Genomic DNA, 17,019 nt, shown 5'->3' with positions numbered 1-17,019 from the left:
TTTTAGGTACCCTTTCAGTTCCAACATTCAAGTGCAAATAAAACAGTAGAACCAGCCCTATCTGAAAGGCTTGTTACAAGCCTATTAGGCAACATTTTAACTTATTAATTTAGACTTTTGTAATCTAAATAAACCAGAATTATATCAATTACAAAAGCCAATTCCTTATATTATTATTTTTTTTACCCATTCAGGGTGATAATTAAACAAAAGAACAAGATCTCTGTCTACAACATTCTTATCTTGGTCACAATTAATATATTATAAAGAAGGAACCTCAAGAGGACTAAAATATATAAAAAATGATCATTTGCAAGAAAAAATGCAAAAGTCCTTTTTTGGATTTTAAAAAACAAGCATACTTGCTTAGCAGAGAATAGAGGGAAAAGGAAAAAAGAAAACGCCAATTTGTTCAGTTTCTTGCCTATGCAAGTATGTAATTAGAGGTAAGTTCAACACTTTAAAACAACCCAGGCCAAACCTCACTGAAGTTGAAGAGTTTCTTCTTCAGATGAATTTAAATACAGTTTTAAAACAACAATAACTTTTACTGAAGCTTTTGCAATCTGCTTCCCCTAGTTAAAAAATAAATCTAATCTGTTCAGTGTGAACTTTGAAAGTTAGATTTATAAAATGGAAAAGGAAAAGAGCAGAAAGTAACAGGTGGGAAAAGCAGAAATCCAAAAGGCCTTCAAAGTGTTAAACCATAAACCAGTGATATAAATAATCAATCCAAAAGATCTGGGAAAGGCGTGAAGATTTTGACAAGGGATCGCAGGGGCCTCCCAAAGAACAGAGTGTTTAAGTACGTATGAGCTGGCTCCTTGTCACACTTCTTCCAACTTTAAAATCTGGGCATTAGGGTTTACAAGTTGAAGTCTGTGGATTTTATTTTGCACGTAACACTATCATATCAAAGAAAAATCTATTAAGCGGCTCTATAAGGGATTTCGGAGCAGAGAGAATCGGAGAGACAAGGGTCAGATGGACAGGTAAGGCTGGGAGAAGCTAAGGACGGGAGCGCCGGAGGTGTCTGAGATCAGGGAAGGATGCTGCACACCGCAGATCTGGAACGGGATGGAGGGCTTGGCAACAAGTGCTCCATCGATGAATAGAGACCCGCTGGGAATAAGGGACTCAGAAAAAGTCTCAGGTTGGGGTGGGGAGGAGGCGCCAGATTGAGATGCAGGAGAGATGCAGGAGGGCCTCTCATTCCGGCCCCAGTCAGGGATCCTAGCGGCAATGCTGAATTGGGCCCCGCGGACCTCCCGGACCACAGCTCCTAGAGGATGGGGGCAGGGAGAGGGCAGGAAGGCGTCGGGGCAGCGGGAGCCCGCTTTCTGGGGGGTTACCTTTTCTGAAAGGCTTCTCCCGAAAAGCCCCTGCGTGGGAAGGGGGGTTGGGGCAGGGATGAGGGGGCCTCCTTGGGGCCAGGCTGCTCCGCACCTAGAACCCGGAAGGTTTATGGAGGGGTCCTCAGGGTCCCCAGAAGGGCCGTCAGGGAGCGGGAGTGACGGGGTGTCCGCGCGCGAGATTCCCTGCTAGGACGGACGGGGGGGCGGGAGGGAGGTCGGGGTCTGCCATGCCAGGGGTGCATCGTGGAATCTCCCTTTGCCACCGCTCCGGCGAGGTTCCGAGCCCGGGTCGGGCAGCTGACGTGGGGGGTCGGGGTGAGAGGGAAAGGGAAAAGGAGAGGGAGTGCCGGGTCCGGCCCCGCCGCGCCTGCGCGTCCAGCTCACCTCGCACGTCGCGCGCCAGGGCCCTCCACACGGGCGCATAGTGGATGCAGTGGCCACACCACGAAGAGTAAAACTGCACCAGCCACGCGGCCGAGCTGTTGCCCGTGGCCGCGCGCACGCTCCCAGCGTCCAGCGCCCACACGGCGTCCGCGCCGCCATCGCTGTACAGCCGGGCCCCGGCAGTTCCTACCCCGGAGCCCACGGAAGCGAGTAGCAACATCCAGATTAGCTGCGGCCACGACCACCTGCGAGGCCCTCCGCCCGAGTCCGAGCCCCAACCCCAGCCCCAGCGCCCCACCGCCGCCATCTTGGACGCGCCAGTGGGGGGGGGGGGCATTGACCTTTCACCCTGGCAACCGCCGTCACGTGTGCCGCCGTCCGCCTAGGCTACGGAGCTGTCTTAGCAACGCCTGGACCCTAGTCTCCGCATCTAGAGCGTGACAGTTTTATAGCTCCCGGGTCATCCCGGAGGGAACCCATCTTAAATCGCGATACTGCCCACATCTGGATCAGAAGGAGGTGTGTGGGAGGAGGAGGTCGCACTTTCGCAATTCGGGAGCAAGTTTTGTTTTCTGTTTTAGCTCATTCCCCACCCCGCCCCCAATTCCCTTCTCTTCTCCACTCCCAACACTTTCCAAAACTGCGATACGGCGACATGTCGCGATAAGGTCGCCGGCCTCCAGAGATACGGGTAGGGAGTGCGTTGTCAAATGACCCTAGAGCGGTCGTTAATCGCTTTCATTATCGCCAGCTCAGGCTGGCGAACTCAAAGCACAGCCCAGGAGTCATCCCGCTTCTGGGCCTCAGTTTCCCCATTTGTCACTTCAGAGTCTAACAAGATTATTTCCCATCCTATAACCTGTGTTCCGCTCCCTGCCCAGAGTGACCCTTTGATACCCGAGGCCAGCCTGGCCATGAGGCTTGACCGCTGAAGTGGCCCCATCCTCCTCCGTAGTGGCCGAGAGGGAAGAACTGGGAGAGGACAGGAAAGTTTTTAGCCCAAAGCCCTGGCTTTTTGACCGAGCTTCGTGACCGGGAAACAAGTCCCGTAATCCAAGCGGGCCTCCATTTGCCCGTCTTTATGGGGAGGGCGCTGCCCTAAGTGATCCTTTCCAGCTCCGGTGACCGGCGAGTTTGTGCTCTCGTAGGGGACACTGTGGACGCCACGGCTCTTCGTTTTTCCTTTCTTCCCTGAGGATTGTTGTGTGCTAGAGGTCTTTGGGGAAGTGGGGAAGGCCTTGTGAAGCCCAGAGGGGGATGCAGGCTCTTCCCGATGATAAAGGCTGCTACATCTCAGCATAAATGGGCCCCACCGCATTCTTTAACACTAGTACAAACAAGGTAACCGAAGATCTACTGTGGTAGACTTGGATCTTCTCAACAACGCAGGGATTTAGGGCAAATCCCTTAGACTTGGGATGGAAAGTGGAGGCTGAATGTGGATCAAAGAATAGTGTTTTCACCTTTTGTGTGGGTTTTTTTTCCCTTGTGCAACATGATGAACATGGAAATAAGAATTGCACTTACTTAATCACTTAATCTATATCAGATTACTTGTCTTGCCGGGAAAGGAAGGTGAGAGAAAATTTTGGAACACAAAGTTTTGCAGAGATGAATGTTGAAAACTATTTCTGCATGTATTTGGAAAAATAAACTACTAAAAACAAAACAAAACAAAACTTTGGTTCAGTAGTCAGTTTTATTCTAGGAGTCAAGGAGGAATAACTTAATTCCTAGGTGTTGGAAGACCCATGTCCACGTCCCACCTCTGATTCAGTTTAGTATCTGACTTTGATCAGATAAATCACCCTCCATGGACTTGATTCCCATCTATATAATAAATAGGAATAGCCTATTTAGAATGTCCCTTTTTTTTTAAACATTCTATGAGTATGCATTAGCTTCAGAGTATGGACTGTGCTTTCTCTTGGTTCACTCATAGTACTTAGAACAGAACTCAACAGGAAACACAATTTAAAAACTGATAAGGAGAATGGCATAGATTATAAAAAAAATCCTACCTTTTTTAGGAGTGGCCTCTAGTTATTTTATAACTAGCATAGATCAATGTTTACACCGAAATAAAGGAACCTAAATTCAACCTGAGTCACTATTCACTCTAGTAAGGAAAATATTACCTTTGGCTCAGAGGCACTATGTGTATGTAACTCAGCTTCCAAAGATCATGCTCCATCTTTTATTCTGTAGGAATTTCATAAGATCCATATGTGATTAGGTTTTCCACACTATAGATCTCTGCTGTACATATACACCTACTTCCCCCCTAGAATTTGAAACAAAGATTTGAAAGAATCCTGGCATCTCCATGTGTTCAGTGTTCCTGCCTGCCCAGTGTAGTCACTAAGCCTTAAAGGAGGGAAGAAAGGTTGTCTGACATCTTTTGTGTGGGAGGGAAAACTCCAGTTTAATGAATGCTTTTGTGATTCAAATTAATTTTAAGCCAGGCCCTTCCTAACTAGCATTGGTGGCCTTCATTTATATTTTATGAGCCTACCTATTCTAGCTGCTGGAGCTAAAGGAATCAAAAGAAACCGTAAAGTTAGTTTGATGCTTTGGGATTTAAAGCCTCCGGTGGGGAAGGCATTTTCATGGGCATTTTATGCAGGAGAGGCACTGCTAAATGTGCAATGCTGAAAGAGACAGATTACAGGAAAATTAAATGTAGGCTTTAACTGAGAAATAATCATTTTCTATGAAAGATAATGACTTCTCTTGAGGCCAGTATCAAGATTTATTGGCCCAAGAGGTTAATATTGATCAAAGCCAAGGCAAGGAAAATATTAGACCTTGAAGTAGAGTAATCTTGATATTGAAGTCTTGCCACTGACTGAACAGGTCAATATATCTGGATGCCAAAGCCCAAAGCTTTGTACACATAATGCTGGATGAGATTAAATATGTCTAACACCTTCGGTGGATATACTTTCTCTTCTCTGGCCCAAGTCATTTTGTGGCTGTCCTTCCTCTACATATGAGGGTGTAGGCATGGGTTTTTATTATTTCAAAAGTGGTAGTTTCTTCCTGATGACAGAGTCATTCAAGGGCAATACTGAAAAGGCATCAAATCCTCTGTATAGATGCCCCTGAGCAGCTTGGTCACATAGGTAAATAATGTTTATGAGAAACACCTCACTCCAGTTGTATATCTGCTCTATCAATCCTTATCATTCAATGCTAAACCAATAGCCATAAGACTGGAAACTATTGAACTTGAGAGGAATCTGTGGAGTTTCAATATTGGAGATTTATTATTGTGCCAAACTTGTATGTGTAAAATACATAATTCTGCCCACATGGACTCGTAAATCCAAAGGAGTCAGCAATAAATAGAAAAATAAAAAATTACAGACTAATTTGTTCAGAAAACTAGGAACAAATCAATATGAAAGCTATAGCTCAAAGTACCTATATTTTCAAATTTTTCAGAGATGAACACATATTTCAGTAAATCTAAAATATTTTAAATATTCATAAAATTCACATTCACTACTTTACCTGGTACCACTTAAGTAAAATCGCCTGAAACATTAATACATTAATTTTATAAACAGTCTCAATCATTTGCCCCACTTAAATCATATTAAATTGCCATTGTGTGATCTTGTACAAGCCACTGCAATTTCCTGGGCCTCCACTTATGGAGATCTGTAAAGTGAGGAGGTTGCAAATCAAGAACCCTTAAATGCCTTAACAGTTCTGATAGTCTTTGATTTTTAAGCTTCTTAAGTCTATATTTTCTCCAAAATTTTAAATTTATAATTGAATGAGAAAAACCTCACTGAAATGAAACAATATCAAAAGATAGAACAATTTTTACTACAAACAGCACATCAAAATCATAATTCAAGGACTTATATTAGGAGAAAGTTTTATCACATTACAAATTGATTCTTCATTTTACAATGTGATAGGTAAAAATCTAGTTCTTGTGGTATAGGAAATATCAGATAAATATTAGGTCACACACTATTGGGACACATCCTTTATATCAAAACAAAATATACCAATCTTATGTTCATTACTATCTAAATGAACTATAATTTTTTTAAAAACCCTCTGAGAATAAGCATGCACTATCAATGAGCCATTTTCCTACATTTCAGATCACAACTACTAAGATAAAAAAAACAGTCATGTGAATTTTGGATTGAATGTTTTTTGTTTTTGATCTTTAGCATTAGCATCTACATCAATCGCAAAAATAACTGTCCTCCATTCAGTCTTTTGTACCTTTAAATGACTCATCCTATAATTTTCCCATCATAACCAGATAATATCTTCAAAAATCAAGAATACCATTTTAGACTATATTGCTATTATTTCCATATCTGACAACTGAGGATATATGTTTAGGTGTGAGAACAATATATAACTATTAGGTTCCTGTTTTACTCCTGAAGAGTAAAGCTGCTTCAAAGACCTTGTACTTGTAAACTATGTATACATACATCCATATATATATATATATACACACAATCTTGAGGTCATGTTTATATATGTCTCTGAGAACCAGACACTTAATCCTTCATTTCTCCTCTTTTCTACATGTCACACCTCAGCAATACTACTTCTACCACATCCTTTGAGTATTTCTTTTGCCCTTCCTGCTCAGGATCATTACCAAACAGAGTCAAACTCTCTGAAACAATGTTCTGGAGTCAGTGTCATTTAGTTCTCATAGTTAATCATCTCATGAATCTTTCTTTAGGAATTCTTTATTATTGAATAAACAGCCACTTCCTAGCATCTCTGCCTAAAAATTTGGACAGAGGAAAGAATTGTTACAGAGGGGAAAAAACCAGGACCTTTTGTATGTGCAAATATAGATCTTTGCAGAAATAGCAGTTGCTGCAAGAAGTACCTATGAGAAATTTCTCACAATCTTTTTTCTTCTCAGTTCACTGGAAGGCTAATAATATTACACAACCAAGAGATGGTATTGTTATTTTTAAAGGAGAGACACTGAGTCACATAAAAGAGGCAAGGCTAGGAAAATATAAAACTTGCTCTTGTCAGCAAACAGAGCTCTTTCCTGAATCATCTATTTAATCTATTCTCTCTAGACTGGCCTGGGAACTCGGAAAGAGACTGAGTCACATAAAAGAGGCAAGGCTAGGAAGATATAGAACTTGCTCTTGTCAGCAAACAGAGCTCTTTCCTGAATCATCTACCTAGTCTATCTCTCTAGACTGGCCTGGGAACTCATGTTTCTGCCAACCAGGAATTCTTAGAATGGTCTGATATGTGATAAAACTTTGTATTCATGAGAAAAAAAAATGTCTGTAGCCCTCAACACCATTGGGAAATTCTGATTCACTGCTTATTTTGGATTTACTCACAATATTATGTAAACTGGGATTTCATTTTACAAGTGCTAATCTGAATTATCTGTCATATTCAGACAAGAGTATGTTTCATATCATGTAGTTATGTTAATAAAACCTAGAAATATGATTTTCCTATTCATTAAAGCATTTCACTTTTCACCAAACCCTTTTCACCAAAAGCATATCACTAATCCTTTTAAATTATCAGGCCTAAAGAAAAAATGTCTTTTTCTAATTCATTATTAATTTACCATTAATATTTGGTTTATTCAGCAGTCACTTCAAAACAGGAGGATTTACTTTTTTTTTCTTTTAATGATATTCTTCTCCAGATTTCACTCTGCCTTTCTCGTAAAGGACAATGGGAAAAAATGGCAACTTATTTTTGTGTTACCAGTTTTTATTAGTGATTAGTTGATGAAATTTAGGAAAATAATGATTCCTCTAAGGAAGGATGGTTTTCATATATCTATGTGGATAACTAGAAATGAAGAAAATAGGTCTCCAAAGAAAATTGATGAATTCAATCAAAATCTGACTAATAAAGTGATCCTTGAAATCACACAGGTAAGCCAGGGTAGGGTCTCAGTCTTTCAGTTATGGGTTTGCATTTTTTACATGATTATAAAGTTATATATTTCTTCTTTCTTAGTTATAATGTATCTATATTTTTTGGGAAGAAGGGTCACCATTTACAAATTCCTAGTTACCTTGTCCACTATAGAACAGGTTTTTAACTAGGGATCCTCTAATCTCCAAGGGGTCTATGGACAGATTTCAAGGGGGCATTGTGAACTTGAATGGAAAAAAAATGCATATTTATTTTCATTATATGCTGAAATTTAGCATTTCTTTCAAAGATTTAAAACATTATTCTGAAATCAAAGTCCATGATCTATCTTAGACTTCCAAAGGGATCCATGATACAGACACAGGTTATGAACCCCTCCTCTAGAAGCTATACCTTTATTGAATCTACATGGAAATTGTTTTAAAATTGACACTCATTTCACTCCTAAATATATCATGTGGTATTTTCCCCAGTGATTTTTATATATCTCATTTAAAAATTTAAAAATGCCTGATATCTGCCTAATCTTTGGGCCAGGATGTTGTCTGTGACCCTCAAAAATATTTGCATATTTTTATCTTTCATAGCATTGATCACCAATTTAGCTATAATATGATTTTTCTGTCCTGAGAGAGGCCAGGAAATTTAAACTTATGATTAGATAAAAGTTATGAGGAAATTTTAAAAAGTCATTATGACCTCTTAAAGGAATTCACACCATCATTCTCCTCCCCACTTCCCCCCCCCCCACCTCCTGTACTCCTCCCCTTATCCTCCCTACTACCACTCCCTCCAAATACCCATTTGGTTCTTGATCATTCATTGTCAAAATTCCAGTTTTCCCTTTTCTGTGTCACTGACACATATGTGGTTTGTCAAAGCAGTTATTAGAGAGGGCATTGTTAGCAATTTTGTTTTTTCATAGTGAGCTTTCCCTCATCAGTAGGGGTTACAACAGCATTTGGTGGACAGGAAGACACTCTACTGTCTGGCAAGCTCTGCAAATACAGATAAGGCATCCCACAGGATTTTTCTGGTCAGTTCAGTGGATACAGAATCTACAATTCCATATGTTTTTTGCCTGGGATCAAGTTGGGAGCCCATTACACTATTTTTAAAGTTGATTTCTTTCTCTTCCATTGGATGTACACCTTCAAGTAACTTCTCAGCCTCATTTTTTATAGGTGCCATATATTGCTGTTCTTTTTGGCCATTTAAGCAGCCTGAGAAATCTTTATTTAAAAGTCTTTCAGATTCAGACTGAATATTAATAAAGTAGGACTCCATCTCTGTAGGTCGGAACATCAGGGTTTCAGGATAAGTGGCTACTGGTGTGATTGAGCTATCTCTATTGTTAATCTTTATTTCTGGTTTTCTCTCTAAAAACCGGTATTCTACTCTGATTTCATCGTAACACTTGTTACTCCTTAAGGATGATTCATCATGAACTGAATCTTGGTTATTATGGTCACTCAGCTTTTCTATGTAGTCTGCCAAAAGGTATGACATTTTATCTGATTTAAATAATTGATCATGATCCATGTTATATTCTGAATGTTTTACTCTTTCCAAGTTTTCTTTGTGATGATCATTCTTTGCTTCATCAGGTACCAAACTAGTCCGGTGTTTTCCTTCAAAATAGCTTGTCTCTTTGAATTTCAGAGTTTCTGGTTGTGTATGTTCTCTGTTCTCTGAGGCATCCTCCAATGCCAGTGGATTCTTGCCATCTTCATCCATAGATAGTTTGAAGAATGATGGACTTTTACTGGCACTTCTGGACAAAGCAGAACTGGACCAGCAGCCCACTTTTTGCTTCCTTTTGATATCCTGCTGTGGTTCGACTCTCAACAATTCCTCCTTCCTTTCCAAACTTCTTTCTCTCCCTTCGTCCCATCCTAGGGAGTGTTCATCCAGAACTGAACAGGAATTCCCTACATCTAAAGGTATTGGGGAAAACTCCTCCAGCAATATCTCATCAGATATAGAAGATAACTCTCCAGTTTGAATAGAAGAATCTTCATCTTGTACATTCTTAGAACCTTCTGGAAATACCATTTCTTCTGGCAGAGAAGGGAAGTCTTCTGAATTGAAGTCATTATCATTGACATTTGCCCAAAGCACAAAGTCAGGAGGAGGAGAAGGGAAATTTTCACTGGGGAAAGATGAAACCTTCTGGGTTGGGGATGGAAGGCCAGCACTTCCATAAGAAAGCACTTCGTCGACAGGGGATAGTATTTCAGATAAGATGCTATCTTGGAGACCAGGAAGACCATCTCTTTTGGTATGTGTGGAGCCATCAGTCCTCATAGCTGGGCAATGCTCAGCCTCAGGAATTGGCCCACTGAGTGACCCAGAGGGAGATATCACCACCTCATGGCCCTCTGAGGTCCTGTGATGGATATCAGATTTATCTGCCTTGTCTTCATATCTTGACTGAACAATTTTTCTATCATGAAAGATCTGGGGGCCAGGTATAGCAGGCATACTGTTGAAATCAGTTGACAACTGCTGAATGGCATATTTACTAACTTTATTAGAAATAGGCCTTTCTTCTGGATTTTCTTCACATGCAGCTTTAGCTTTTTTGACTAACGAGTTTTGTTTTCTCTGTGACATTTTAAAAGGCAGTGAAGGCGGTGGGCAATTTGGTTTCAGGTTTGGGGATGGAAATGACATGAAGTAGATTTCTGGGAGAGAAAATTCAGTTTCTTTTTTGCTTGTCCCATCCACTAAAACATTTTCAACTTCAAGGTCTTTCTGATCTTTTCCTTCATCAAGGGAAATTGTAGGACCTTGCTGCTTCAAATCTACATCTATCTTTGAAAAGTCATCCAAGAATGAAAAGGAACTGAGCTTGGATTCAACACAAACTTTATGCTCCAAACAGCTCTTTTCTTTATCCTGACTTGGTGCCACATAGGTATCCTCTGAAAGAATATCACTCAGCTTTCCAGAGGATGAATCCTGAGACAATGGTAACTCTGTCCATGAACGGCTTAACTTGTGTTTCCTGCTGCCTGACAAACTTACAATATTCATTTCAGAAGGAGAGTCATTAGTTGAAATAATGTTATTCCCTTGTGTCTGTAAGTCTTGGCAGTTTTCAAAAGGAAAATCTCTATCCGGCTGTTTCTCATCACTATTAACTGCCAAAATCAATTCATCTCCTTTCTTTGGAGTTACTGATGGATTAGGCAAAGGACTAGAAAGCTCACTCAATGGTTGTTGGTCAGTGAACTCCTGCCATTCATTGACATCTGTGTTTTGTGAACTCTCAGTTTCTGAGTCACTTCCTGAAATCGGACTGTCTGAAACATTAACTAGAAAGGCAGTCACTTTCTGAAATTCAGAAAAAGATGTATATGACTGACCATTCTTTAAATCTAGAGGTGAGTTGCATGGTGATATTATTGTGTCTGAAGAAAGAGATTCTAAAGAGGTACTGAAAACAGATCCTGATTCTAAGGAGTCAGAAGTTGTGGTATCACACTTATTATGCAAGTGGTTTTCATCATATTGAGGATACTCTGATTTCTTCTCTTGATCTTTTTTGCATTCTGGAATATAAATAAAAATAGAATCTGTTTCAAGAGCTAGATTTAGGAAGCATCTTAAGAAATAGGAAAATTCATATAAATAATGCTCAGAAGTTACTAGAGTCCAACCTCCTACTCCAGTATAAAAATCTTATCTATAACATCCTTGATGACTTGGGAGTGGGGGAAGGGAGATAGAAAGGAAGACATTAAGGAGCCAGAGAGGTTCTAGTCCCCTAAATCTGTGGAAATGATACTAAAATAAAAAATTCAAAAGTGTAAAACTTATGAGTCTGACATGTCTTGCTTGAAATATCTTACTTTTTTTGAGTGAATAAACATTTTATTAATGTGGAACTGTAGATTATTAGGTCTGGAAAGGATCTTAAAGATAATCTGTCCATCTCCCTCATTTTATAAAAGGGCAAGTAATACCTAAGTATGGGAAGTGATTTGACTAAGGTCATAGAATAAATGCATGGCTAAGGTTTTCAGAAAAAGACCTCCTACGACAGGGTATTTCCTAAAATAATAGGTTTTATTTTAAAATTAGGTGAATGGCAATAAACTGTCTTAAGAATATGCACAACTCAAAATTAAAAGCTATTTAAATCTGTATTATAATACACTGTGGTTTAGGATAGAGGGAAATAGAAACGGTTTAAATTAAAATTAAAATTAGTCTGCATTTTTTGAGCCCATTATCAGCTGGACAGTGGAGGAAGGTAGTAGAATGAGGATGTTAGATGGAAAAATGGAACAGTTTGCCTCATGAGGTAGTGAGTTCCCTGTTATTTTGGTTTAAGCACTGATCAAGACAACTTATTGGCATTCTTCTCAAAGAGAGGATTCATATATTCTACAAAAGATGGGATAAGATGATCTCTAAAATTTGCTCCAATTCTAGGAGGCAGGCTCAGGCAATAAATAAGCATAAATCTGAGATTGGTATGTACATGATACAATTGTTCCACCAAAGTGGAATCTGTCTTACTTTGAATGGCAGAAGTGTGACATATCTGGGTAGTCTTCAATGGAACTTCTTGAGATTTACCCTTCATCCTGCAAAGACAATGTACAGATAAATTCATGGAGCTATTAAAAGGGTTCAGAATAAGTCAGGACCCAAGGAATGCATAGTGTATTGGTAAGAGGATTGATTTTGAAGTCAGAACATATGATTTTGTTTAACAGTTCTGTTTCATGCTATCTGGATAACCTAGGATAAATAACATAATCTACCTCTTTCTGAGGCTTACCCATCTATTAAATGAACAGGATTGTATTGAATTATTTTTAAGGTCTCTTTTAGTTCTAAAGTTATGATCCTATGTTCCAAGAAGCTTGCTTTTTCAGGGAAATTAAAAACATTCCAAAAAAACATTGCAATAGTCTCTAAGATTCTGTTAATATACATATATATTATGCATACTGCATAATAAACTGCATACATATATATATGCAGTTTATGCATAATCTGTGCAGAGATATTTCTTTATAAGATGGGCCAAACTTCAATCAGCTTCATATATTAGCTTACATAAGGATATAATGCCATTTTCAGCAGGATGGATCCTTTTGGTTGTTTATACTAGACTGCTGGAGCTCCATTTGTGACTGAGGTCAGTCTGTGGTGAATTTTTTCCCTCTCCTAAGGCTTCAAAGCAAGCAGCTGCTTCAGCAGTATGATTAGAATCTAGGCAATGAAAACTTTCCATGAATTGAAATTCTCACTATTAAAATCATCAATGAATCAGAAACAAAGTTATGAACATTATCTATGGAAAATCCTATATATATATGTGTGTGTGTGTGTGTTTGTATTACCTGAGGATAGCTCTTCCACGGGCATATTCATAAATATCTGAGGACCAGATACTTTTCTTTGTTTCCCTAGTGCTTAGCACAGTGCTGAGCTCAAAGTACATGTTTGATTGAATGAATTAACTTCTATATTTTCTCATTACAAGTAATGAGATACAGGGTGGGTCAAATTCAGTACTCCATACAGATACTTGTATGGAATAAAGTTCAGGTTAATAGGAAGCCAAAGAATCAAAGACTCTTTGGAAGAGGCAGGGGAGGTAGCTGATGACAAATTTCACAAATTTTTCTGGAGCTCAACATATATGTGTGTAAGGATCAAACCCCCATTCCTGACATCACTGAGGCCATCTAACTACTGTACTGGTCCTTCTGGCAGCAGTGTATACATGATAATTTTATGTTAGAAAGAGACAAGTACCTCTGTTTCCTTTTGTCCCCTTCTGGTTCAACTATTGGATTCTTTATGACATCTGAGCCTGGTCCTGAGGTCTCCTGATTTTTTCTACTGTAAATAAACTGTCAGAAAACATGTTTAAGGGATAATGAGTCAATTTTTATTATTTGAGACAAAGTTTTAGGAGGGGAATGGAAACTACAAATAGGCTAGGACCATCTTTGCAAAAAGCTGCTGTGAGAATCTTTCTTTAGAAGTTTCATTTTGGCACTTAGGGTCATTATTAATCTTACTTGGTTAGCAAATAGCAGACCAAATTAACTCAGAATTGCAAATCCTTGTATACAGAAGGCCATTTGTGTTCCCACTCTAAGTAAAGAATAATGAGATCATGCAGTAATTTCCAATGTGAGGGAATCCCTCAAACTGTTTACTCACGCTGTCTTCCTGCTGAAAGGATTGACCTTCTTCTTGTCCAGCCAAACTTCTTTCCAATTTTGAAAAGTTTAGTTCATTTTTTTGTTCTTGCATCTCTCTTTCACCATTTGTTAATAAGCTTATAACTTCACCTGTGAGACCAAAAAAAAATTAGTCCTAAATAGCAGCATCAGGTATGATTTTTCTGTTTGGGAAGGAATGTCTGACACTTCTTAAATGAAGTTCTACATGACATTCTGATTGAACTTACTTTGAGGTCTCTTTTTCACCATATTAGGCTTGAAGTCAATCTTTGAATTATATTCCTCTGTCCTTGTAGTTGTCTTCTACAAATTATGAAAGGTTGGAATCAATACTGAGAGGACAGGATAACAGGCATAATATCAAGCATATGAACCAACAAAAAAATATATGTGTGTATATATATATTTATGTATGTATATATATATATATATATATATGTATATATATATATATATACATATACATACTAATTGTGCAAGCTATTTACAATATCTCTAGATAGCTTCTAGGAAATATTAAAATTTCTGCAGTTAAAGTTATTTTGGCTCACAGAATGCAGTTATAATTAAGATGTCACTACAGGTTAACAGAATTGTGATTTCTTTAAATAGGCTATTATAAGCAAATAACTGGCTTCCAGGAGGTTTGTCATACAGCAAAGACCTGATACGGATCTTGTTTGATTTCCAAAGGGCTTTCTTGCTGTCGACATCCCCAACTAGTACAGTGCTGTTCAGCAGGTTCTGAAAGACACAGAGTTTCCTAATGTTAGCAAGTTGTGTAACATAGCCTGGGGCAGAACCTGCTTTCAACATACTTCAAATAGGTTGTTTTCTCTATTATACACATGTGCAACATACATATAGACAGATACACCCCCCCCTTCAATCTTCAGCTTTCGATATTTTTAGCACTAAAGCACTAGAGACTTCAGATGCAGAACCTAGAATCTGTACATTTCCCTTCCATTTCCTTTAAAATTGACTAATTTTATTGAGACACTAATTGACCCTAAGTGGAACTGTGAATTAATTCAACCATACTGGAGAGCAATTTGGAACAATGCTAAAAGGCTATAAAAGTGTGCAAACTCTTTGATTTAACAATATCATTGCTAAATCCCAAAGACATACCCCGCCTCCATAAAGGGAACAAAACCTAATTGAACAAAAATATTTATAGCAACTTTTTGTGGTGGCTAAGAATTAAAAATTGAATGGTTACCCATCAACTAGGGAGTGGCTAAACAAATTGTGGTATATGATTGCAATGGAATATTATTGTGCTATAAGAAATGACCAGCAGGATGAAATCAGAAAAACCTGGAAAGACTTACATGAACTGATGCACAGTAAAGTGAACAAAACCGGAGAACATTATACATAGTAACAACAATATTGTTTGATGAAGACTGTGAATGACTGCTATTCTCAGCAAGACAATCCTAAAAAACTAATACTATCCACCCTCCTGAGAAAGAACTGATTATTGTTTGAATACAGACTGAAGCATATTTTTTACTTTCATTTTTTTCTTTTATTTACATCTTGTTTTATAAAAATAACTAATATGGAAATATTTTATATAATTGCACATGTATGACATATCTTATTGCTTACTATCTCAAGGAGGGAGAGGAAGGGATTTAGAACTCAGAATTTTATATAAAAAATGTTTTTTTTAAAAACTGACCAGTTTTAGGTGCTATCCCTTTCTCTAACAGGAGCAGAGGCCAATGAGCTAGATAGGCTTTGAAGGCTATGTAGTCCAACCTTCTCGTTTTATACGTGAGAAACTGAGGTCCAAGAAAGTTACTCATGAAAGGTAATTCAGGTCAGGAATCAGAATCTGAATTTGAATCCATGACCTCTAACTTCTGAGCCAGTGTTTTGTTTCTGTTTTTCTTTCTCTACCACTTCTAGTGCCTTAACCTATGATTTGTGTGACTAATGATGGGAATTTCAGGCACCATAGTAAACTGGTTTGGTTGGAGGCCTTTCATCATCTCTCCAATATGCTACATCCCTGTATGTGTGTGTTGGTGTGTATTTAATTATTTATATAAATATAGTACACATACATGTATACGTATATATGTATGATAGATATATACATACATGTATTCATATATATATCACATACATATACCCACATATACATGTGTTCATATAGATATACATTCATTTTTACATATGTAGGTGTTTCTTATGCAGCTAATCTAGAAAATTCAGCATATCTCTGAAAGATTATTTGTATGAGAATAAAACCAAGAAACTGAGGCCAGGAAGAAGCATTTCATTGTCACTAGTCTATTAGTTAAATTAGTATTTGATGCTTATTGTAAAAAAATTGTTACAATTAAAGAACCACCAAATTACTAACTTTTGAAAAACAGGAACTGGGAGAATCAATTGCAGTTCAAGCCTAAAAGTTGTAAAGGGCTGAAACTCTGAGTTGATGCACTGGAATCAGACAACGGAGCACTTAAGGCTAATTACCAATTAGATAATACTCTATTAGCATATGCTTGGAAAATGGCCCTTCCCACTATTCTGTGCTGGCTTGATCTTTTGATGTATACAGATAATTGTAGAAGGGATTAGGGGGTAGAGTAAGACAAGCCAGGGTCACTTTGGAGGTAGATGAGGAGAAGGGAGGTCATAGAGAGCCTTTGTTCATCCCCTTCACTTCTTCCCCTAAAGACCAAGAATAAAAACCAAGGACTTTTGCTTATCCTGACTCCAGATGATTCCAAGGCATCCAGGGTGCTAACTTGGTCTTCATATAAAGTAGTACCATCATTTCCATCTCTGCATCCTAGGTATTTTGATATCTAATAAATACCAAAGATGTATAAGAAATCAATTCATAAAACCTAGGATGTAACATCTTAACATGTATCAAGAAATAGCATGGCACTTGAATGACAAGAAGGTAGATCCTGCAATGAGCAAGTGAAATGTTTATTACCACATGATAAGAGGGGAGAGAACCAATTTCTCTTCTTATTACCTTCTATCTGAATTTTTAAGCATTCATAAAAAGAATAGTGTTAGAAAAGGACTAAATTTAGAAGGTGGTTAATATATTCTTGAATTAGAATTGTATCCCAAATATCTACTTGGTATTGTAAAGATTTTGT

The 17,019-nt window shown here is 38.4% G+C and overlaps 2 protein-coding genes across 3 annotated transcripts in view; both read right to left on the bottom strand.

Annotated features, from left to right (window-relative positions):
* Positions 1–3,413, bottom strand: part of QSOX2 (quiescin sulfhydryl oxidase 2) — a 68,625-nt gene extending 65,212 nt beyond the window's left edge. For both annotated transcript variants that reach the window (XM_074294106.1, XM_074294107.1), the window contains exon 1: positions 1,740–3,413. In XM_074294106.1, the coding sequence (XP_074150207.1) occupies positions 1,740–2,076 (337 nt within the window). In that variant the 5' untranslated portion in view covers positions 2,077–3,413. The remainder of the gene's footprint in view (positions 1–1,739) is intronic.
* Positions 3,414–8,567: 5,154 nt separating this feature from the next.
* The window catches only part of CCDC187 (coiled-coil domain containing 187), an 85,575-nt gene continuing 77,123 nt past the window's right edge, over positions 8,568–17,019 (bottom strand). The window contains exons 22-27 of the mRNA XM_074284848.1: positions 14,532–14,620; positions 14,104–14,179; positions 13,854–13,984; positions 13,440–13,537; positions 12,189–12,256; positions 8,568–11,215 (exon numbers count right to left, since the gene is read on the bottom strand). Coding sequence (XP_074140949.1) covers positions 8,640–11,215; positions 12,189–12,256; positions 13,440–13,537; positions 13,854–13,984; positions 14,104–14,179; positions 14,532–14,620 — 3,038 coding nt within the window. The 3' untranslated portion in view covers positions 8,568–8,639. The remainder of the gene's footprint in view (positions 11,216–12,188; positions 12,257–13,439; positions 13,538–13,853; positions 13,985–14,103; positions 14,180–14,531; positions 14,621–17,019) is intronic.

This window comes from Sminthopsis crassicaudata, chromosome 2, assembly GCF_048593235.1.
Source record: "Sminthopsis crassicaudata isolate SCR6 chromosome 2, ASM4859323v1, whole genome shotgun sequence".
NCBI classification, from domain to species: domain Eukaryota; kingdom Metazoa; phylum Chordata; class Mammalia; order Dasyuromorphia; family Dasyuridae; genus Sminthopsis; species Sminthopsis crassicaudata.
The sequence above is the reverse complement of the archived record's forward strand: the minus strand, read 5'-3'. Positions and strand labels throughout refer to the sequence as shown.